Below are 22,324 nucleotides of genomic sequence, written 5' to 3' on the forward strand. Positions count from 1 at the left end.
GCAAGACTCAGAGGGACAGCAAAGCCAGAGGAGCAGAGGGGAAGCCCTGCAACTGGCGATGGGACCTTGTCTCCAATTCTGCCCACATCTAAAGACGTCGGAGGCACGTATGTAACACTTTGGTTATGGAGGAACCGCACAGCTTCTCCAGTTCCGGGAGAATCTCTGATTTAGAGATGCAGACGCGCAAGAGACTGATCTGATGTCAGATCCCGCAGACCACGGCTCAGACACACGTGGAACACGGCTCACACACACACAGACCACGGCTCACACATACACAGACCACGGCTCACACACATGCGGACTACAGCTCACACACATGGACCATGGCTCAGACACACATGGACCACAGCTCACACACATATGCAGACCACAGCTGAGACAGACACACATGGACCAAGCCTCACACACAGGCAGGCCACAGCTCACACACACACACACACAGACCATGGCTCACGTGGGCCACAGCTCAGACACACACGCGGACCACGGCTCACACACACGGACCACAGCTCAGACACACGCAGACCGTGACTCATATGCACGGACCACAGCTCACACACGCGGACCACGGCTCAACACACACGGACCATGGCTCATGCGTGTGGACCACGGTTCACACAAGTCTGCAGGGGCCACTGCTCCACTTCCCGTCGGGTCTGCTCCTTGTGGGAGGACCATAAGCATGAACGGAGATGACGGCAGAGACACCCCCCTCCCCGCCTATCCAGGGAGCACAGAGCACCTGAGTTCCTTAAGTGACCTCCGACCCTCCTGGCTGGACCTCGGGGTCCACGGTAGAGGGACCACATCTTTCGGACCGTGGACACTAAAGCACAACAGCCACACCCACGTGCCCCTGGTTTCGGCAGTGACCACAGAACAGGCCGGCTCTTGTAGCTACTTCACAATTCGGAGCTTCAGACCAGCCACTTAACAGTATTATTTGATGTGTTAAGTTCTACATGTTACTTCAACACAAGACAAGGTTTTCTGAATTTAAAGACTGTGTCTCAACAGCTGCTATCCTGCATTTTCTGGTGTATCTCAGCAGAAGCATTAAGAACATTCTGGAAAGGTAGGTCCCGCGGGTTGCCTGGCTCTAGGGGGTGGGGAAGGCGGCCCACGTGCACTCAGCCAGCAGAGACAGGTGCCCAGAGGGGCCTCACCACCCGCTGCGGAGCGGCCACAACAGCTGGCTGCCCTCACTGCCCACGGGGTGCCCGTGGCTGCATCTCTAGTCACCCCCGCCCCAAAGCGCACGACCCCTGTCACCTGCCTCCTGGCGCGGGCCCCGCAGCACCTGCCCATAGCAGGCATGGCCGTCCACGCCTCTGCAGCCCGTCTCTGTCACTTCCCCGGAAGCACACATCTGCTGGCAAGGGCCCCGCCGGTGACAGGCGGGGGCTGGGTGCAGACTTGCCGCACGCTCTCACCTGCCTACTACACGGTCCCCAGAAGGGACAATGGCTGACTGAGAGGACTGCGTGACGCAGGACCGAGAAACACGGGCGCGGACATGCCCGGGACAGACCACGGCCTGCAGGAAGCCGCGCTCCAGTCCTGACCCCACACCTGTGAGTGTGACCGCGTCTGGAAGGCGCATCACCGCATTAGGTGGAAGTCGGGTCAGTGTGACTGATCTAGACACACAGGGGAGGAGGCCACGCGTGTACACGGCTGGACAAGCTGGAGCAACCCATCCACAGGCCAGGAACAGCCAGGATCCCAGGCAGACACACAACCGGACGAGGCGGACGGAGCCTCACCCGGAGCCTCTGCTGAGGGCGTGGCCCTGCCGGCACTCGGACCTGGGCCTCTGGCCTCCAGGGCTGAGAGCGAACGAAGCTCTGTGTGTAGACCCCAGGCTCACGGGGCTTTCTTACGACAGTCCCAGGACGGTCTTCCCAGCAGTGACCTAACCTACATCCCTGTTCCCTGCGTGGCCGCCCGACATGCGGCAGGAAGGGCTCCCCCCCTCACACCCTGTGCCGCCAGCTACCACCCCAAACAACTCAGCAGCGTGTGGGGAAGCTCCGGAGGGGCTCCACGGGGAGAACCACGGACACACTCTGCCCCGCACCCGGGAAAGCCACGTGGCCAAGTGGCTGCTGTTCAGAATCCACAGGCCGGGCAGGAATGGCGGTGCTGCCCCTCAGCCCTGCCCATGGTTCTGTGGCCAGGGCCGAAGCACAGGTCCTTCCCCAGCCGGGTGAGCCTGAGAAGGGAAGTGTAGGGTGTGGGCCACTCCTGAGACACAGAGCAGAAGGGTGGACCCAGGGGTATCCCGAACCCCTAGGGGGCGGGCCGCACACCAGGGTGACGCCAAGGCCAGCTTCCGGTCGGCTCGGACAAACCCGTCTCCAAACTGAGAGTTACATGTTTATTTCAGTGTGTACCCAAAAAAGCCACCAAGACATCAGACTCGTGATTTCATGACTATTCTCACTCAAGACAAGGCAGAGATCAGTTTAAGTTAAAAAGTAGGGTGACCACGAATGACCTCGAGCAAACCTGGTGTGCAGGTGCCTTCTCCAAGGCGTGGTTACCGGCCTCAAGGGAAAGAGCGAAGCGCGAGGGCTCTGTGCGGCAGCAGGCCAGCCCGACGCAGGCACGGCAGGCTTCCCAGTGCTGACCCTGCCTGACCTACTCCTCGGGGCCCTGGGCGCGCACGCACACCCGAGAACACTCAGGGCCCTCCCCATCGTGAGAGCATGTTAGGGCCACAGAGAACCTTCCCACCACTGGTCGCGCGAGCAGGGCTGCGGCCGGTGGGGTTTCCACCATGCTTGAAGAAAGCACAGTAGCCGCCGCGGCCCAAAACCCCGAGCAGGGGAGAGGCCAAGTTCAAGACTGCCCGTTGCATCTGGACTCCTCGCCACGTTTCCGATCACATTCAGCGAGCTTGGCATTACACCAACTTCTCCCTCTCTTTTTAATATTTTTAAGTTTATTTAGGTAGCTCTCTAGACCCAACATGCAGCTTGAACTCACAACCTCAAGATGAAGAGAAGAATGATCTTCCTCTCTCTTTTTAAAGATTCTATTTATTTATTTATTTATTTATTGGGGGGGGGGGGCACGCACACACAAGCAGGGGGTGGGGAGAGGCAGAGGGAGAAGCAGACGCCCCACTGAGCAGGGAGCCCAACGGGGGACTTGATCCCAGGACCCTAGGATCATGACCTGAGCCGGAGGCAGACCCTTCACCCACGGAGCCACCCAGGCGCCCCCTGTTCAACCAACAGTCGCTCAAAAGGACGTCCAAAGACAGTGTCACCTTCTCGCTCCTTGTTCTGGTCTCGTTCTGCCAACATAAGAAAGAAAACCCGAGAAAGTCAAGCTTACCCAGTATCAAAAACCACTTTGTTTAGCCTCCCTGTGGGCCAGTCGTGGACACACGTGTACTGCTCCTGGGGAGACTGTGTCTGCTAAGGAGCTCTGGAAAGCTCTTCAAAATACTTCGGGGTTGGGGTGCCTGCGTGGCTCAGTGTGTTAAGCCTCTGCCTTCGGCTCAGGTCACCATCTCAGGGTCCTGGGATCGAGCCCCACATCGGGCTCTCTGCTCAGCGGGGAGCCTGCTTCCTCCTCTCTCTCTGCCTGCCTCTCTGCCTACTCATGATCTCTCTCTGCCAAATAAATAAATAAAACCTTTAAAAAATAAATGTCCTGTCTTCTTCCGTTTCTCTTCAGAAATAAAAAAATTACAGAAGTCACATGGCCAGTAATAGTCACCCCAAATCACAGGACAGGCTATGATGTTACTAAAAATGTTCAGAATTGAGAAGACCTGCGGCAGGCCCCAAGCCCTCACCAGCTGTCGGACCCAGTCCGCAGGACCTCACATCCTCGAAGCTTTGTGCCGGGAAACTCCCACCTGGGACGTTTCAGAAGCCGATGGAGGAAGTGCTGAGAGACACCCGAAACGAAACGGGGAAAACGCGGTGCTCCCACAACCAGCCGCAGGGCCAAGGGCAGGGGCGCCGCTGAGGGCGGGGCCGCCCGGCCAAGTCTTCTGAGTCTGGACACGGGCCACGAGCCCAGCCCGAGGGAGGGGGGCCTCGGCCTGTCCACGGGGCATGCTGCCCCCGAGGGCTCGCGGAAGGCTGCGGGAGCCTCCCTGCGCCCATGCCTACAGCTGGCCATGCACCGTGGGCCTCTCGGAACCCAAGAGAAGGAGGCAGAAGGTCTTCGCCCTGTAATCCCCGGGACCCCTTGGCCAGCCGCCAACAGGGATTCAGTCCCCAACAGACGGGGTGGCTTCCTGGACCCCGGCAGCTGGACCCGGACACGAAGGGTGGTGTGACGCCGCCCGCGCCTGGAGAAGCACGGGGGAGGGGGCCGAGAGACGCTGCCCCCTCCCCAGTTGGCAGGGCCTGGTGCAGCAGGTCTGGGCAGGTTCCCTCCAGGGCACGGGACCGCTGTCAGGGCCGCGGCCGGTCCGCAGGACGAGGAAGAGCCGGTGAACCCCGAAAAGCCCGGTAGACGGTGCCCCGCGCCAGGGGAGCCTTCTCCGCCTCGAAGCAAAGCCGAGACGTTGCTCTTGTCTCGGAGGCCCAGCAGCCCTCGAGCTTCCCGGACAAAAGGCTACTCTGCGTGCGCAGGGAGGAGGAGAGGAAATCCGCCGTTCTCGGAGTCTCCCGGGCCACACCAAGACCAGGAGACCCCAGACTATGCCTCAGAGGTCACGGCACACCTGAAGCCTCTCACCCTCTTCCTCCGCGGCCCCCACGCTCGCCGTCCCCCCGGCCGGTCCCCACCCTGGACAGACGGCTCTGGGCGCTGCGTGCACGCTGGCTGGCGGGCGGCGAGCGGGAGCATGTCTCTAGAACGCCTCTCCGAGTGCCTCAGCTCTCCAGCTCGGCACGCAGGTCAGCGCAGGATCTGCCCACCCAAGAGCCACCAGCCCTCTGCTCTCCGTGCCTCGGGCGTGACAGCAGGACGTTCAGAGTGGGACGGACAGAAGTCCCCAGGTCAGACCCCTCCCCCGCGCTCCTCAGGTTACCTGGCCAGACTAAGAAGGGGACTTGCCCAAAGCCCCAGCAGCCATGGTGGCCCCGTGGGACGTCCACCTTCCACGGAAGCGCTCCTGACTCTGAGGTTCTGAAACCCTCCACGTGCGGCCCGGGACACTGAGGTGCCTCCTTTGCTTCTACAGAGAAGGAAGAGGACACCGGACCTCAGCTGTGCTTGGCCGGTGAAGGGGGACACTCCCTCTGCCGGGTGGAAGGCCTCCCTTTCTGCAGGGAAGCGGCAGGTTAGATGGGAGAGGAGGAAACAGAACAGAGCTCGCACCCGCGAGCACCAAGTCTGTCCGAACTCTTTAGAAATGAGGCCGTTTTAAAAATCGAGGATCCCCACACACGTGGGGCTCTTCTTAGTTTGCGGGCAAGTGGGAAGACCTCCGTGCTGCCGGGGCAGAGGCAGAGGCCCACACAGGGCCCCCGGAAGCAGCTACAGGTGACCAAGGACCACTTCCCCACGGCTCTTCCAAAGACCCGGAGTGGCCTATGGGCCCCCGCGGGAGGCGGGACCCGAAACCACCACGACTGCCCAGTGCCCCCGGAACCCGCCGGTCGTGCAGTCCTGCACTCTCACTGGCCATCGTCCTCGGCAAAGCAGAGGCCACAACAGAATTTGCTCCACAAGGTCTGGACCAGAGGGTCCGTGCCTGATGGGGTAGGAGTCTGCACGATGCCCCTTCCCTCCAGCAGCCTTTGGGGATTCAGATGCCCCCTTCCCCACTAGCTGGTCTGCACTCTGTTCCCCCTTCGAGCTCTGGGGCTGTTTCACCAGCATCTGTCACCTACATTGGGTCACATTAGTGGTTCTTGTGTCTGAGGAATGCTTACCTTGTCCCAACAGATCATCAACCCCTCACAGAAACCTTGTCCCAACAGATCATCAAAATGGGCCTAAAAGCTGGCCCACTGCAGCCTTTAGGGGACTGACAATCCCCGGGAGTTGTCATGAGGGAGAGGCCCGGGAACAGCTCTTTAATGTGACTCAAACACACGCTTGTCAAGACACAGAAGCTCTGTGAACACTGTTGAAAAATATGTAAACAGTATTTCTCGATTTCTACTCTAAAATATCTAGGTTAGCAATTTCTAAGTCCAAATGATGTTAAAATATATTTAGTAATTTTTTTTTTTAAGATGTTATTTTGTTTATTTGACAGAGAGACCACAAGCAGGCAGAGAGACAGGCGGAGAGAAAGGGGGAAGCAGGCTCCCCGCTGAGCAGAGAGCCTGATGCAGGGCTCGATCCCAGGACCCTGAGACTATGACCTGAGCTGAAGGCAGAGGCTTAACCCATTGAGCCACCCAGGCGCCCCAGTATTTAGTAATTTTTCAATCTGAAAATGACTTCATAGCATTGCTGATAAGAAACTGAACAGAAAACTTTGTGTAGATCATACTAAGGTCGAATCTGACCCCACCAGCTCCTTTTATCCTTCAATACACAAGTTTTTTAGTTTGTTAGGAAAGGGTATTTCTCTTTTCCATGACTTTTTCATCAGCAAATAATGTCACAAGCCATACTGTGCCATCACCGGCAGACCAGAACACAAAGTCTGAGTATGCATACAGAAGATACTCGAAGTTTTTAGGCTGAAACCTTCCCTGACCTCACGGTGTGGGACCCCAGCCACGCCACAGCCCGAGCTGGGGCAGAGGACGCACGAGAACCGTGATCAGGATGAGACCGTGTTTCAGACATTTACAGCGGCCCTGTGGCCTGGATAGAGGTTTGTCATCACCCACTTATCCCTAACAGCCAGGCCATTAAAGCAAACTTGTAGCAACAGGAAGGGTCTCTTTTTTCAGGGGAGGGGGCAGACATCCAGGGGAATTCTTGACAATCTGCCATCTCTGAACAGAGTTTAAGGTAAAATATATTAGATCAGAAGGAAGAAAAAGCCTGTATGGTTATGAGAGCGTGAGTCACGGAGGAGCGTGAAACCCCAGAAGAGGGAACTGTGGCGGCAGGTGCTGTGACACGGGTGTGAGTGATGACGAGGGGGAGCAGTGGCTTCTAGAACTTTGACACAGCAGCCAAGAAGGCACCTGGGCACAGTGAGGAATTAGCTCAGGTTCCCGGGCCGTGGCGCTTTCTAAACACCAAGCACTAAATGGGTCTCCTTGGCGCTTAGAGGCTGGTCTAAGACCTCTGGTAGAGAACAAAGCAGAAATGCTGTACAGCTGTCCCAGAAACACAGACCACAGGGACAGAGTGGCCCAATTTCTCTTAATTTGAAAAGCCCCACATAAGGACGAGGTTGGAAAGTTCACTCTGTCAAAACTTAATTTTGTATAACATGTTTGTAAATAACACCCCGTCTGGCAGTGAAGGGACCACAGGCTGAGGGATTTCCTCAAGTCCTGGAGTGGTCCTGCCCTTTCCAGGAGTTCACCCCACCCTCTCTGTGCTACTGTGTGCCCACAGAACACAGGGGTCATGAGGGTAACGGGCCACAGGTGTCACAGGGCAAGGGTCCAAGGGACTGCCCTGGATAACTGAGTGGGGACAGAGCATCACAGAGGGAGGACGCCCCTGCAGCAATGGCCAGCCAGTCCCGAACACCGGACAGTGGGTGGACACAGCGCTGAGCACAGGAACAACGCCTTTTCAAACAGAAAACCGCTAACCCTGAGCAGAAACTATCGCATCAAAACAGAATTCTTACACCCATGATGATGTCAACGAGAGGCTTAATTAAATGTCCCAAGGCTGGCCTCCAAGAAAGGCTGAATTGGGGGCTTCTGAATAGCCCATGAGTGAGTACATTCCACCGTGTTCTAGAGAAAACTCAGCCACCACCCCTCCCTCCTTCAGTAAAGGGCGTGAAGACAATCACTGGCTTCGTAGGGGACCCAGGGCTGAAATCTCAGTACCTGCGGCCCAGGTGCCCCTAGCATTCACTTAACCCTTTCTGGGGGAACAAGGCGTCCCAAAGTTTTCAGTTGGACATATCTAAAACTATCACAAAACAAACCAAGAGGACGAGAGCTGGTAAAATACTCCTGTTTACTTCATTATTCATGTGAAAAACCCTCCTCTAAGTTTCCTTTTGATGAACGCACCATTTTCCATTCTCGCGGAGTGGAAATACGGCCCGGTGCAGGCAACGTGCTGGCCGGCCACAGAGCGAATCCACAAGTCTGCCACCCAAACGGAAAGTTAGCTTGGATAATAAATCCGATAGGAAAGATTCTACAACTGACACATTAAAACGCGCGCGAGCACTCCGCGCACAGGTGTCCGCGCCCAGCGGTTTGCAAAACGCGTTGCCTAATTAGCATTTCTTTAAACAATGCTGATAACAATCTTGCCACCGTAATCCTCGACAAATGCGTCGCTGAGATTGTATCACGGAAAGCGTGGGGAAATGCGCTGAGAATCTCAGTCAAACTTTCTTTTGTTTGTATTTCCTCGGGGTCAGAAAATACCTGTTCTTCACCCCTTTTGGTGTGTACCCAGGCTCCTCCGTCCAGCCCTATTGTGCGTGGTCCGTTAAACCTACGAATAATAAATTTGTTAGCGGGGCCGGGGGAACCCCAACGAGCCACAGCCCTCCTCCGGGCGTAGAAAATCCCCCATTTGCCTTGGGATTGAGTTGTCAGACAGTGACTCGTGCCACCCTGGGAAACTGACATGTCTATTTACGGAGAAACAAAGACGCGGCTCGCGGCGGACCCGGCTCCCTCCGCGCGCCCCGTCCGCTCGGCGCGCCCCTGGTCGCTCGGCGCGCCCCGTCTCCTCCGCGCTCCGCTGGCCGCCCGCCCCGAGGCCCCTGCGCCCTGGCTCATCCAGCAATTAAAATGGAGACGAGGCCGGTGCCCGGCGTCAGGGGGAGACAATGACCCCCAAGGCCCCGTGGGGCGCGGGGACCCGCCCGCGCCCACCTCCCGCAGTTCCGACTCTTGGCAAACTCGGCGCGGGCGGGTCCGGGTGCGGCTCGGAGGCGCGGGCGGGGGGCGCGCGGGACGGCGCGGGCGGGGGGCGCCAGGACGCCCCTGGGCTGCCTCCTGGGGCCGGGCGTTGACGCAGCAGAAATTACCAGCTGGAAAATTCCCCTTTCGGAGGTGACGGGGGAGGGATCGCGGCGGCGGCGGCAGGAGGCGCGGAGGGCGAGGGGCGCCGGGCAGCCCCGCCGCCACCGCCTCCGCGCGCAGCCCCGCGGGGACCCCGCGCCGCCCCCGCCCGCCCCGCCCCGAGCCACCCGGGCTCGGGGAGCGGCAGGAGCCGGGCCGGGTCGCCACCGCCGCCCCCGGAGCCGCAGCCGGGGCGCGCCGATCGGGGCCAGGAGGGCGCCCCCGCGGGGCGGGGCGCATGGGGCGCGGGGCGGCAGGCGGCGGGGGCGCGCCCCGGCTCGGAGCTGCCGGGGCTCAGAGCGGCCCCGGCCGGGCCCGGCCGCGATGCGCCTGCCCGGCCGCGCGGACAATGAGCCGGCGCCGCTTACCTGTGACCCCATGGGGCGCGGGCGAGGGCGGGCGCCGCGGCCGCCGGACCGGCGCCGGTGATCGCCGCCGCCGCCGGGCGAGCGCTGCGTCCGGGCGGGTCCGAGCTGCCCGCTCGCCTCGGCTGCTCCGTCCGTCTGTCCGTCCGTCCGTCCGTCAGGCCGGCGCGCGCCCCCGCGCCCGCTCCAACCCCGCGGCCCCCGCCGCCCGCGCGCGCGCCCCGCCTGCGGACCCTGACCCCGCCCCCCGGCGCGCGCCCGGCCGCTGCTGATTGGCCCGCGCTGCGCCCGGGCCGCGGCCACCGCCCCGGGCCCCGCCCCCGCCGGCCCGGCCGCCGGCCCCGCCCCTCGCTGGGCCCCGGGCTCGGCGCCGCGGGGCGGGAGGGGGCCGCGGCGGGGGTCGGTTCCTCCGCCCCCCCCCCGCCGTGGGCGGCCGGACAGCGGAAGTGCGGGCTGGAGCTCGCTGGGCATTGTGGGAAGCCCCCTCCCCTGGGCTGGCGGGGGGCGGGGGCGGCGCGGCGTGGGGGTCTCCGAGCACCGGCGCGGGTTCCCGCGGGGGCGCCGAGCGGCGGGCAGAGCACCCCTGCGCGAGATGAGGCTCGGGGCGAGGCCACCCCGACCCCTTTCTCGGCTGCGCACCCGGCCTGGCCCACGCGCCTGTTCCTCGGGGGCGCGCGGGCGCCCGGGCCACGAGCCGTCCCCACCGCCGGATGCGCAGTCCCGCCGCGCGCGTCTCGCAAACTTCGAGACTTCCCCACCTGCTCCGGCGGCCGTGCGGACCTCGCGCCGTGCGGCGGGAAAGCGCTGTCGCGGCTCTGCCGGGGCGCGGGGCCCAGGAGGGCCGGACGCTGCGCGCTCGCGCCGTCGGGGGACCTTGGCGCGCCCGGGGAGGGGAGCACCTCGGGGCGCGGGCCGCGCCTAACAGTGCCTGTCCCTGGGACTTTGGTTTTGCCCGACTTAGGAGCGCAGGCGGCTGCGCGCGTGGGTTCTTCCCGCCGCGCCGTCTGTCCCGTGCGGGTGCGGCCCCAGCGAAGGGCCGGGAAACAAGCCGCCTGGGCCTTACCCCACACCCCTTTAAACGGTCTGGAACCGCGCTGCCCGGGACGGCCCCTGCGCGTCCCCTCACCGCCCGCCGTCCTCGAGCCCTCGGGCTGGCTGGATGGGAAGCGTGGCCCCGCATTCCTGGCCAGCCTGTGCGGGGCAAAGGCCACCTCGCTTCCTCTCGCGGGCGCGGCGGTGGGAAGGGAGGTGAGCCTGTGGCTGGCCGGCGCGCAGAGGAGTCGACACGAGCAGGCCATCCAATGGCGAGGCCCCGCGGGCCGTCTGCGCCCTGCCTCCCCGCGGGCCCAGCGCCGCGGAATTCCTCGGGAGGTGGGAGGCGGCGGACCATTATGGATACGCTCTCTCGGGATGTGTAAGGAGGCATTCACTGGCTGCAGCGGGAGGGCAGGCCGCGGGGGAAATTCTCCTTGAGTGAACAAGGGCGAGCCGCGGTCTGGCAGCCAGGGATGAAAGGCTCGGACACTCCCTCACTTCTAGCGGCGCCTGGAAATGGCTGTGCGGACACCCTCAGCCCACTCCCTTCCCGCTGCCCGCACTGACACCGCCGGCCCGGGAGCGCCCCCCCCCCCAAGCCTTTCTTTGGAGGACCCTCTCAGTCACACCCGCCGGTCTGGAACCAGAGGCCGCTGCTTCCTCAGCCAGGAAGTGAAGGCTGGACACAGCCGCCCTAAGAACTGGCTGTCTCTAGGCCTCCGGGAGGGTCTGGCAGGTCGCCTGCCTCCTCCCTCTGAGGGGACAGAGGGCACTCTCTGCAGGAATCCCCCCACCTGCCTTCCTAAAACACCTTTGTTGTGGCCCATGGTGGGAAAGAGGCCAGGGAGATTGGGGAGGGCCGCCAGACTCCTGATACGTCCCTCCCGGAGAGAGCCCCAGTCTCTCCTGAGCCGTGGCGGTTCCCTCAGACACCCTCCAAAAAACAGCCTTGTGAGACACCGTGTCCGCTGTCCACGCAGGAGTGGAGTGCCGCGAAGCGCGTCTCAGTCCGGCGCTCAGTCATTGCTGAGGAGGCCTTTGTCTTGCCGGGACCACAACCCATCTCACTGGGTCTTTTGACCTTGCTAGAAAGGCTTGTTGCGTTCTGGAGTAAGTCTCTAGGGCCCTGGGATTCTGCCCAGTTCCCCTACCCAGCATCAAGGCTACTTGACCCCTGCAATCTTGCCAGTGATTGAGGGCTGAGATTCCCATCTTTTCTGCTCCAAGAACGGGCAGGGAGCCCGGTGATGAATCTGCTAACACCAAAAAGGCGACCCAAGAACAGTCCTGAAGACCCCTGACCAAGCCATGCCTGAAGCCCACCCTACCTCCAGATGACTATTGTTCTGTGAACTAATAACCCTTCTTACTATTTAAACAAAAAGAAACATGGGGCGCCTGGGTGGCTCAGTCAGTTAAGCGACTGCCTTCGGCTCAGGTCATGATTCTGGACTCCCAGGATGAAGTCCCGCATCGGGCTCCTTGCTCTGCAGAGTCTGCTTCTCCCTCTGACCCTCCCCCCATCTCGTGCTCTCTCTTTCTCTCTCTCTCTCAAATAAATAAATAAACAAAATCATTTTAAAAAATAAAAGTAAAGAAAGAAAAGAACCAACAGCAGCAAGTGTTGGTTCTCCCCTCTCCACCGAGCCGGGAGAAAAAGGGAGACGAGGGGGCGCCTGGGTGGCTCAGTCGTGGGGCGTCTGGGTGGCTCAGTCGTGGGGCGTCTGGGTGGCTCAGTTGTGGAGCGTCTGCCTTCCGCTCATCGGCAGGAGGCCTGCTTCTCCCTCTCCTGCTCCCTCTGCTGCGCTCCCTCCCTCCCTGTGTCTCTCTCTGTCAAATAAATAAAATCTTAAAAAGAAAAAAAAGAAAGAAAAAGGGAGATGAAGTAGTGGATTCCCAGGAGCCCCTTCAGTGCATCAGTTCCGGGGGGACAGCCTGGCAGCCTGACCCCACTGTCACCAGTGCCCGGCACTGGCTAAGGTGCTGCCAGGGTTGGACTCCGAGTGGGCAGATGCCAGGCTGGGTTGCTCAGACCCCACTCTTGCCTGGGTGCCCTGGACCATGCGGATGGCACCTGCTGCCCCTCACCCCTGAGGCTTGCCACAGACCCTGGGACGCATCTGCTACCTGACGATCAGCTGACCCTTCCCCATGTGTGAACAGGCGGCCTCTGTGAGGGCAGCTCCGGGCCCAGGTGAGGACGAAGGCTCTGGCCTCGTCAGCATTCTGTGACCAGGGCACCCAGTATCCAGGGTCAGTGTCTGACAGGGGGCAGGGGATAGGGAGCCTTGAGCAGAAGGCTGTCCCTGGAGAAGCTGGTGGGCAAGGGAGGTTAAGAAATGGGTGATCCAGACTCTGCACTGGCCAATGCATGGAAACTCACCCCTAGCCACACGTGTGAGTCTTCTGCCAGAGAGAGGCGTCAGGTCTCGTGACAGAGGGGACCTGGGAAGAATGAGCACCAGTGGGCCAGGGCTGGGGGGCTTGGGGGCCAGAGGCTAGAAGTCGGTCAGCCCCACAATACATGCCGCCCCCACCCCCCAGACCTTTGAAGGACAGCCTCAATCTGGGAGCTGTGTGGCCAGCAGGGCCTCCGCAAGGTCCTGGCACTGCCCCCCCCCCGTGGCAGGTGCTCAGCCGGCCCCCTGCCTGTCCTCCACCACCACTGTGTGGCTCCGGAGGGCCGAGGAGCTGGAAGGGGTCCCAGCCCCATGCCAGGTGCTCTGATGCCACCAAGAAGCAGGGACCTGCCTCCGGCAGGTTTGTTCCTGTGAGGCTAGCCTGGAAGGAGCTTTGGGAAAGACAGGAGGGACAGCAGTATCCTTTTGCATCTCCCTTCCCAGTATCCCCTGGGCGGCCCCCTTGGCAGTGCCTTCCGCACCACACCACCTGCCCCTGCCACCGCCCCATCCTCCCCGAGCTGGGTTTTCTGAGCTGTCTTCACCGCAGTCGCTAGTCGGGAGACCTTGTCTGTTTATTCCCCAACCAGTGGTGTTGCTTCACCGTCCCCATGGCAACAGCCCTGGGAGTCCTGCCCCCTCCCCCGGAACCGTCCAGAACCTGCCCCTGCCCTCTCCAAGCCCCTGCTGGAAGCCAGACAGGGAGGGAGTGAAGCAGAGGGCCGAGGGCGAGGATGCTAGGGCAGGCCCCGCCCCCTGCACGTCACCCCTGGTCCTGCGGGGGGGGGGGCGGGGGGGGGCATGGAGCAGGCTCCAGGCTGCCGCCAGCACCACCCAGGCCAGCTCCCAGGCCTGGCTCAGCCTGTGTCTGCGGCCAGCTGGCCCTGCTCTCCTGCTGGGCCTCCCCAAGACCACCCTCCAGAGTCACCCGGGGCCAGGGGCTACCTGCCAACCCCACGGCCGCCCCACCCCAACTGTCCTCCAGGCCTGCGGTCCTGCCAAGCCCCAACTGCCGCTCCAGCTGCCACGGCCAACTGCCGCCCCATCTCCATTCCAAGTGCTCACCCCCAACCGTCCTTCCAAAGCGCCACTGCCAGCTGCCAGCACCCTTCCTTCCCAAGCCCCGGCTCCCACCGCCACCCTCTGGCCGAAGACCCAGGGCTGTGCATTCCAGACCTTCCCTCCAGGACCAAGGCTGGGCCACACCTGCTGTGTTCCCTGGGAGGGGCTGGTGCCCCGACAGCGGAGGCAGAGAGCCAGAGGAGCATCTGGGGGCCAAGGGCCTGGCTGGCGGAGGGAAAGGCAGGGGAGAGAACAGAGCCGAAGTAGAGGGAAGACAGCAGAGCCCTTGGTGCTGAGTGCCAGCTATGGCCAGCCCAGCCCAAGGGTGGGTCGTCAGCCAGGGCCCGGCTGGGACAGCCCCCGGGGGCTGTCCACTGAGGGTCTGGGGACAGCTCAGCCTGACCACTGACCTTGCCCTGACCTGGCAATGGTCAGGGGGCACTTTGCCTCCCTCCCTCACCAGGCGTCTCTCTGGGGGCCACCAGCCTTCCAGAGACCCAGGTGGGCCCAGTTTCCGGGTCTCAGCTGTCGAAAGTCAGCCTGAGCTCAGAGAGGTGGCACTGGGCTCCCTCCTGCGTTCCCACCTCGGCACCCTGCACCAGCCCAGGTCCCTTTACCATCTGATTTCTGGGGGCGCCTGGGTGGCTCAGTGGGTGAAGCCTCTGCCTCTGAGTCAGGTCATGGTCTCAGGGTCCTGGGATCGAGCCCCGCATTGGGCTCTCTGCTTAGCAGGGGGCCTGCTTCCCCCACTCTCTCTGCCTGCCTCTCTGCTCATGATCTCTGCCTGTCAAATTAAAAAAAAAAAAAAATCTTAAAAAAAAAAAGTGTATCATCTGACTCGCAGCCCCTCCGCCGGTCGAGTCCTCCATTTCCCTGTCCCCTCTCCTTCCTGTTCATCCTGTGGTCCCTGCACCGGCGTTCTGTCCTCAGGGATGCTGCCGGGAACCCCACCCCCACGTGGGGTCGCCACAGCCCCTGCCTCCCCCCGGGGACACACAGCTAGCACCTGAGCTGACTTGGTCCTCGCCTGGCCGAGCCAGGAGGCACTCCTACCTATTGCAGGTCGAGGCTTGGGGCTGTAATTCCATCTCAGGCAGACTCTGGAAACCCAGCCTCGGGGAAGCAGCCAGCCAGCCCCGGAGCAGGGAAGGGGGCCCAAGGCCTCGGTCCCCACTGGGGAAGCGCAGCTGCTCCCTAGGGCCGCAGCCCCTGGGGCTCACGTTGCAGAGGCCGCTGGCGATGCTACAGATAGCCGCCGCAGCGGAAGGGGACACCTGGCTCTCTCGAGTGTCCCATCCAGGAGCTGCCGGAACAGGACACAGCGGGGGAGGTCCTGGGGAGCCGTGTCGTCTGCAGCCTGCCCAAGTTCTGTCCTAGGAGGAGAGCTGGATACCGGCACCTTTCCTGAGCCCTGGGCGGTTGTGGGGGGTGGAATCTGCCCGGGGCCACTTGGCCCAGCAGCTGGGAGGGAAACCGGTGGCTGTGGCCCGCAGGGGCCTGCAGGATGAGGGCCCTGTCCTACCTGGACAAGGTACCGGCCCCTCTCCTCCACTAGAGGAGTGTCGTCCCCTTGATGGGCGTGGAGAGGCCCCAAGCCTGCCCGCTGGCCGCCTGCTGTCCTCACCTCCCTCCTCCTCCCGTTCACTGGTCGGGCAACACTCATGGAGTATATGGAGCCCGCCGTGTGCCCAGGAGTCGGACGTCTGGGGAGCAGGACAAAGCTCCTTGGGTTCTGGGAGGGGGCAGGGCAAGGGGCGCCCCGGGGGGCTCCGTCCGTTGGGCGTCGACTCTCAGTTTCGGCTCAGGCTGTGGTCTCAGGGCTGAGAGACTGAGCCCTGCGTCAGGCTCTGTGCTCGTGCGGGGTGTGCTTGAGGCTCTGTCCATCTGCCCCTCCCCGTGCTCCCGCGCTCTCTCACATGAATGGAATTAAGTAAGAGCCTGGGTCATCTGTGCCTCGTCGGGGCTGAACTGGCTTGTACCTGTGTCTGCCCGCTGCCGTGGTCGGAGCATCCCGTACTGTTCCCTGAGGACAGACGCGGTGAGGTCGGAGCGAGCCTCCTCGGTGTCCCGTGCTGTTCCCTGAGGACGGACGCCGGAGCCTTTGTCTCCCCTCGCGCGTCCCTGTTCCCGTTTGTGTGAGTGGGCGCCGGTGGGCGTGTGCTTGTTGGGAGTGGCCGTCCAGGTCGGCGAGTGTGCGAGAGTGCCTACGAGCGCGCGTGTCCGCGAGCGCGCGTGCTGTGTGGTCTCGTGCACGTGCCTCTGTCCCCGCTGAGCAAACCCACGCGTGTGAGCCAGCCCCGTGCTGGTCGCGCGGAGCGAGAGATGGTCCGGCCCCAGCCTCAGGAGGGAGGGCAAGACACGCGTGGGGGTGGGCGGGCAGGCCTGGCTGTGGGGTGGAAGAGGACAGGCTGTAGGTAATCCTCCGTGAGCCCAGCCCAGAAGCGCTCCTGGGGGGACGAAGCCATCAAAGGTCTGCCTGGGGGGCGCCTCCAGGAACTCAGTCGGTGAAGCATCAGCCTTAGGCTCAGGTCGTGGTCCTGGGGTCTTGGGATGGAGCCCAGCTCCACAGCCGGCTCCCTGCTTGTCCCTCTCCCTCTCCCCCTGTCTGTGCACACTCTCTCTCTCAAACGGGGAAATAAAATCTTTAAAAAACTATAAAGGCCTGCCTGGGGCTCATGTGGGATGAGCCGGGCTCCAACAACCCCAGGCTGGGGCTTCCAGGTTTTTCCACAAGCTACAGGGTACCGCAGGAGACTTTTGAACAGGACACACTCGATGTACTCATGATTTCAAGAGATTTCGGGGAGGCCGAGCTGGCGTACCCTGGAGCAGGAGAGGCGATGTCTCCCCACCTGGCAGCAGGGCAGCTGCCGGCTGACGGGACAGGAAGCCAGAGGGGGCACAGACGTGGGAGCCATCTGGGGGCTGCTGGCCCAGGGTTGGGGAGAGAGGCCAGGCTGCAGGTTCCAGGAGGGGGAGGGGAGCCGTGGAGGGGAGAGGAGCTTGGTCCTTGCCGGAGGGGAAATCCCTTCCTGGAGATGACTGGGGTCAGGACAAGTCGTGGGGGGGGGGGCGGTGGTCACCTCAGGGCACTCCCCCATCCTGTTCACTGGGGCTTGCAGTTGTGACCTGGGCTGGGCCAGGGCAGAGCCCCTTCTTCAGGGTGCCTGGGCCTGGGGCAACTCCTACAGGCTGACTTGGAGGAAAGTGAGCCCAGGCCACCGTGGTCCAGGGACCCCGTCCACTTCAGACCATCAGAGCCCATCCAGGATTCTCTCTGCAGAGTCTGTTCTCTGGGGCTCAGGGTCCCTGGCAGGATGTAGCAGGGTGCCCTCCGGCTGTGCTCAGACGGGACCAGCCCCCACCCGGAGCTGGCAAGGCTCCCTGCTGCACCCCCCGCCCCACCCCGCAGAGGCCAGCCTCCCAGTGAGTGCTCCCTGAAAGGATGAGGGGACATTTGGACATAGGGCCCCTCTGTCCATCCTTGGTGGGTCAGGCATTCTGCACCCCTGCCTGCCAGGCTGCTCGCACAGCCTCAGCCCTCCTCCCTCGCCCTCGGCCTGCAGCAGCTCTCATGACACAGGAATCCCGTGTCCACACAGCCCTGGATGAGAGAGGGCGGAGTGAGCGGGCACCCATGTGTGCTCGCCTCTGCCCCCACCAGCCCCACACGCCAGTGGCCCAGCCTGCAAGGGCCCGGACCTCAGGGCTCACACCCACCCCACCTCTCCGCCCCGCGCCAGGGCTCCTGAACCTGCAGGTCCCTCCACCCGACAGGCTTTCCTGCTCCTCTGCACCGGCTGGTTCTCAGCCATCCCTGCGCACTCACTCCCGATCCCGGTGGGTCCAGACGCAGCCGGCCCCTCTCCCTGGGGCGGAGGACGCTGCCCAGACAGGGCCCTGGGGCGGAGGACGCTGCCCAGACAGGGCCCTGCCTCTGGGCTAATGTCTGCACTCCTCTCAGTCCCTCACACCCTCCCTAGGCTCCATGAGGGCAGGGCCATGTTGAGGTTCCCTTATGTCGTAGAGCCTGAGGGCTCTGGGGTCAGCCCAGTCAGAATGGGGATCGGCACAAGGGTCTGGTTTGGGATAAGTGCTTACTTCTCTGGGCATCAGTCTGCACCTAGAAGAACTCCCGGACAGAGCGGAGCGGGCCGAGCAGGACAGCATGGGGCCCAGAAGCAGCCGCAGAAGATGCCGTCTTGTGGGCAGCATCACCGCACAGCAGTCTAACGGACACCAGGGCAACAAGGACACGGGGTAGGGGCAGGCCAGGCAGGGGGAGCACTTGTGGGCTCTGAGGCTCCCCACCGAGGTTCAGAGTCCGGGACATCCTGTGGGCACCTCTTTCCTGCTGGGATTTGGTCTGGGGTCATCCTGGGGTGGTGTGGGAAGCCCCAAGGCTGACAGACCCGGGGTGGGGGGAGAAAAGGTCATAGTGGAAGAAAGGAGTTTGCGTGGGTTCTTGCTGGGCAGTGAGGGAGAACTGTGGGTCCATATCCCTCCTCTGGGCCCCTTGCCCTCCCCCGCCCCCCCAGGTAAGCTCAGGTAGGGTCAGAGGAAAAGCCCAGGCTGAGGGGCTGCAGAGGGCTTGAGGAAAGGACCACCCCGCCTGGGGCTGGGATCCCCCTCGCTGACCGCCGCTGCCTCTGGGCCCCCAGACCCGCAGCTGTGACCACGCAGGAGGTCCCCGCCCCAGCTGCCACAGCCAGCAAGGGGCTCTGCTCCCTCCTCCCCTGGGGGTCCTAGTGCCGGGGTGGTTTTGAGAACCAGAGGCGGGAGGCCGTATCAGACCCCAGGTTTTCCTGAGGAAGGAAGGGCGGGCCTGCAGGATGGAGCGCCTCCTCTGGGTGTGCCCGGCTGCTGGCGGGCGCACAGCCGCTGCCGGCCCTCCTGGGGGGAGGACAGCTTCTCCCTTGGGGGACCCTAGTCCAAGACCTAGCCTGGCCAGGACAAACGGACCCCGAAGGCTGGAGATGCCAGGGTTGGAGTTTCCGGAACCCAGGGCCAGGGCATCCCTGAAACCCTGAGCAAATTCTAGCATTTCCAAGGGAGTGTCCAGAGCGCCCCCATCGGACCCTCAGAGGCATCTGTGGCCAGCTCAAACCACAGGTCCACTCCCACGGGCACTTCAGGTTCACCAAAACTTTGTACCACAATTTGCAAAGCCCCCGTTTGTAACACTGTGAACTGGGGCGACCCAGTGGCAGTGGAGCAGGGAGGTGAAATATGGCCAGTCTGCCTCGGAACGCTGGGCAGCCACAGAGCGGAGCCACCGCGGACTCCACATGAGCAGTGCCGAGGGGCTCCCACGACCCGGGCGGCCGGCGGAGCCAATCAGACCACGGAGTGATGGCCTTTGGAGTGGGGCCTGGGGGCTTCCCTGGGGCGGGCAACGAACGTCCTGTTTTCTTGGTCTGGGGCTAGGGACAACACGCAGCTTGTGAACGTTGCTTGTGAACGTTGATTCAGCCATACACGTCGGGTACGGGCACTTCTCTGTTTGCACATGGTACTTCAATGAAAAGTTATTATTATTAAAAAAAAAAACCCAAACCCTCTGCTGACCGCTCCCTGAGGGCGGAGTGTTCCCTGGGGCCATCTGTCCTGTCCTGCATTCCGCCTGGACCTCCAGGGACCCTCCACAGAGGGAGCAGAGAAGACAGGAGAGGGCAGCCCCTGGGGGGACATCTCGGGGTGGGGGGCACTTCCTACCCCTGGGGTCTGAGGCTCCGAGCTGGGCACAGGCCAGGCTCTGCCTTTCTCTAGACGAGGGCCCACCTGGAGTAACCACAAAGGGTGGGGCCAGGCCGATGTGGGGCCCACCCTGCTGGAGCTCGGCCGGTCGGCCCTGGAATGCTGGTCCGACCGAGGGCTCGCCTGCTGGGCCAGGGGTGCCTCCAGCCCCCTCCCCCCCTGCTGTGGTGCCTCTACCCCTTCCGCTTCCAGAGGCCCTGGAGCTATTTTTAACTCAGCTGAGCTGCTTCTGCAGAAGGTGGACAGAACCCCTGGCAGGGGAGTGGAGGTGGAGGCAGGAGAGAGCCAAAAGGCCGCCTTCCTCCCCCAACCCCTCCCCAGGTCTAGGCTTTCTGCGGGGCCTGGTTGTTCCTGACCTTGGAGGGAAAGCAACATTCCATCTCACAAACAAGATACCCCGGAGGCCACACAGATACACACGCAGTCAGACACAGGAGCACACACGAGGACCCACGTACGGTGCTCAGGAACCTGACAGAAACGCACACAGAGACTCAGGGCACAATCTGGGGACATACAGACGTGTATCCACTCAACTGTCCCTGGAAACCTAACCCACCTGGAGATAAGCACGCACACACGCGCACACGCACACACACGGACACACACCGGCACGCATAAGCACGATACCCAGAGACCACTGGCTCAGGGTGCAGGGAAGTCCCAGGGGTCAGGCCCATAGATCCATAGCCGGAGGAGCCAGCAGATGGGCTACTTCCCAAGTGCCGTCCCCACCCGCCTGCAGCCCACTGGGGCTCAGCCCCAGGAACCTCTTGAACCCTCCCCCAGCCTCCAGCCTAGGCCTCACTCTCCCCGTGATGAAGGCAGGCTCGGGGCGGTAGCTGGAGTGGAGCTGGTTCACACCCTTCTTCCCTCACATCCTCGGCAGGGCACACACACACGCACACAGGCACACACGCGCGCACACACACGCACACGTACACACACGCGCAAACACGCACGCGCACACACGCACACGCGCACACGCGAGCGCTCCGGGCAGGAAACCTGCGCGCGGTGGCCTCGGAGTGAGCTCAGCCCCTTCCCCTTCCTTTTCGCTGCTCCCTGCTTCCCCTGTCCTCTCCCAGGCTTTGTTCCCCAGAGCGGCTGTCCCCCCCCTGCCCCGCTGGGGGAACAGAAGTCTAGTCCTGGGAAAACCCCAGGTGCTGGACTGGGGGGTCTCTGTCCCTGTAACCCTGTCCCGGGGCAGGAGGAACTGGGAGCGAAGGGGCTCAGGACCCAGTAGTGGGGGACAGCCGGCTGACTTCCAACTCCCTCCACCCCCACACCCCACCTCTGCCCCTAGAGGCCCCGGAGGGATGGAAGAGGGCGGGGGAGTCGGCCCGAGGACAGGACATCCTCTTGGCAGGACACAGGACGCCAGGCCGGAGGTTCCCAGCCCCCGTCAAGGCCACAGGGGGAAAAGGTCACTGGGTCCTGGGGCTCACCAGTTCCAAGACTGGCCAATGTCCTGACAGCCAGTCCAAGTTACTTCAAGTGACTCCAAGGAGAACGGCAGAGCCTGCCCCAACTGAACACCGCTGGCCCCCTGTCCAGGCCCCCCCCATAGCCAGCCAGGATGTAGAAGAGCCTATCGGCCCACCCAGGGGAGCACCAGCCCCAGGACCCCTCCTCAGGAAACCCCACAGATCATGGGGGAGACCAGCAGGCTCAGGTCGTCACTGGCACTTTCCCTGCGGGAGCTGCTGCCTTTATAGGTTTGCTGCACCTCTGACCCGGGGGCCACTTCTGCAGGTGAATCCTGGGGCCCACTGCCCCACTACAGCAGAGGACTCAGCCTGGCCCTGGTCCTCCCTTGCCAGGTCAGGGTCCCCAGGGACAGTCTAGCCAGGGTGAAGTCCGTGGGGACCACTTTTTCCCACACACACCCTCCTCTGAGGGCAGAAGCAGAGCCTGGTCTTCTCTGAGCTCGCCTATTGGGCTGAGATTGGCTGACGCTGTGCTCACTGCCCTGGGAGGCGAGGGTCCCAGGATGCACCTGAGGGCAGTAGATCAGAGCACTTCCTGCCATTGGCCCACCTCAGGCCACCAGGACAGTGAGGTGGGCTGTCGCCCCAGGAGGCACCCTGGGCTTTGGCTCTCCGCCCGTGGTAAATCCAGACCAGGACTCCCACCCACTGGGGGGGTCTTGGGGGGTTCTCACCACCCCTTCCACACCAGTCTCCTGGCTTTAGTCTCGTGCCCCACACAAACGCCCCTGGCCATTGCAGAGTGCTCTAGGTACCTGGGCCAGAAATTGATGTCTCACCTAAAAACAGCCTATGCTTGAGTCGGGATTTGCCTCTCTTACAGAAGAGGTAAAATTACCGGGGGTGCCTGGGTGGTTCAGTGGGCGAAGCCTCTGTCTTCGGCTCAAGTTGATCTCAGGCTCCTGGGATCGAGCCCCGCATCAGGCTCTCTGCTCAGCAGGGAGCCCGGTTCCCTCTCTGCCTGCCTCTCTGCCTGCTTGTGATCTCTCTCTCTCTTTGTGTCAAAGAAATTAAAAAAAAAAAATTCTCTTAAAAAAAAAAGTTAAAATTACCAAATGGGATTTCTTTTTAGATCTCTATCGATCAGTCTATGTATTTAGAGCTCACACGGTGGG

General features: G+C 62.4%; 2 protein-coding genes across 5 annotated transcripts in view; both read right to left on the reverse strand.

The window, feature by feature from the left end:
- ZBTB46 (zinc finger and BTB domain containing 46) overlaps positions 1–9,668 on the reverse strand; it is a 63,314-nt gene extending 53,646 nt beyond the window's left edge. For 3 of the 4 annotated variants that reach the window (XR_014315827.1, XM_082746459.1, XM_082746460.1), the window contains exon 1: positions 9,470–9,668. The gene's annotated coding sequence lies outside the window, so the exon portion shown is untranslated. The remainder of the gene's footprint in view (positions 1–9,469) is intronic. The other variant, XM_082746458.1, reaches the window with a different exon arrangement.
- On the reverse strand, positions 2,580–12,006 carry LOC309872397 (uncharacterized protein). Its single transcript, XM_082746502.1, has 3 exons — positions 10,225–12,006; positions 8,457–8,526; positions 2,580–3,310 (listed from the first exon to the last, which is right to left on the reverse strand). Exons 1-3 carry the CDS (start codon positions 10,890–10,892, stop codon positions 3,059–3,061), a joined length of 990 nt encoding a protein of 329 aa, XP_082602628.1. The 5' UTR covers positions 10,893–12,006; the 3' UTR covers positions 2,580–3,058.
- Between the last annotated feature and the right edge of the window lie 10,318 nt (positions 12,007–22,324).

The sequence above is a fragment of the Mustela nivalis genome (assembly GCF_964662115.1).
Source record: "Mustela nivalis genome assembly, chromosome: 8".
Taxonomy (NCBI): domain Eukaryota; kingdom Metazoa; phylum Chordata; class Mammalia; order Carnivora; family Mustelidae; genus Mustela; species Mustela nivalis.

Bases quoted from the DNA above. Each gene is read 5' to 3' on its own strand.
- LOC309872397 (XM_082746502.1), bottom strand. From the start codon at position 10,892: ATGCCTCCTTACACATCCCGAGAGAGCGTATCCATAATGGTCCGCCGC. The intron at 8,527-10,224 runs GTGGGGAAGTCT...TATTATTCGTAG, and splicing joins CCGCACGGCCGCCGGAGCAG to GTTTAACGGACCACGCACAA. The intron at 3,311-8,456 runs GTATTTTCTGAC...TTATGTTGGCAG, and splicing joins CCAAAAGGGGTGAAGAACAG to AACGAGACCAGAACAAGGAG.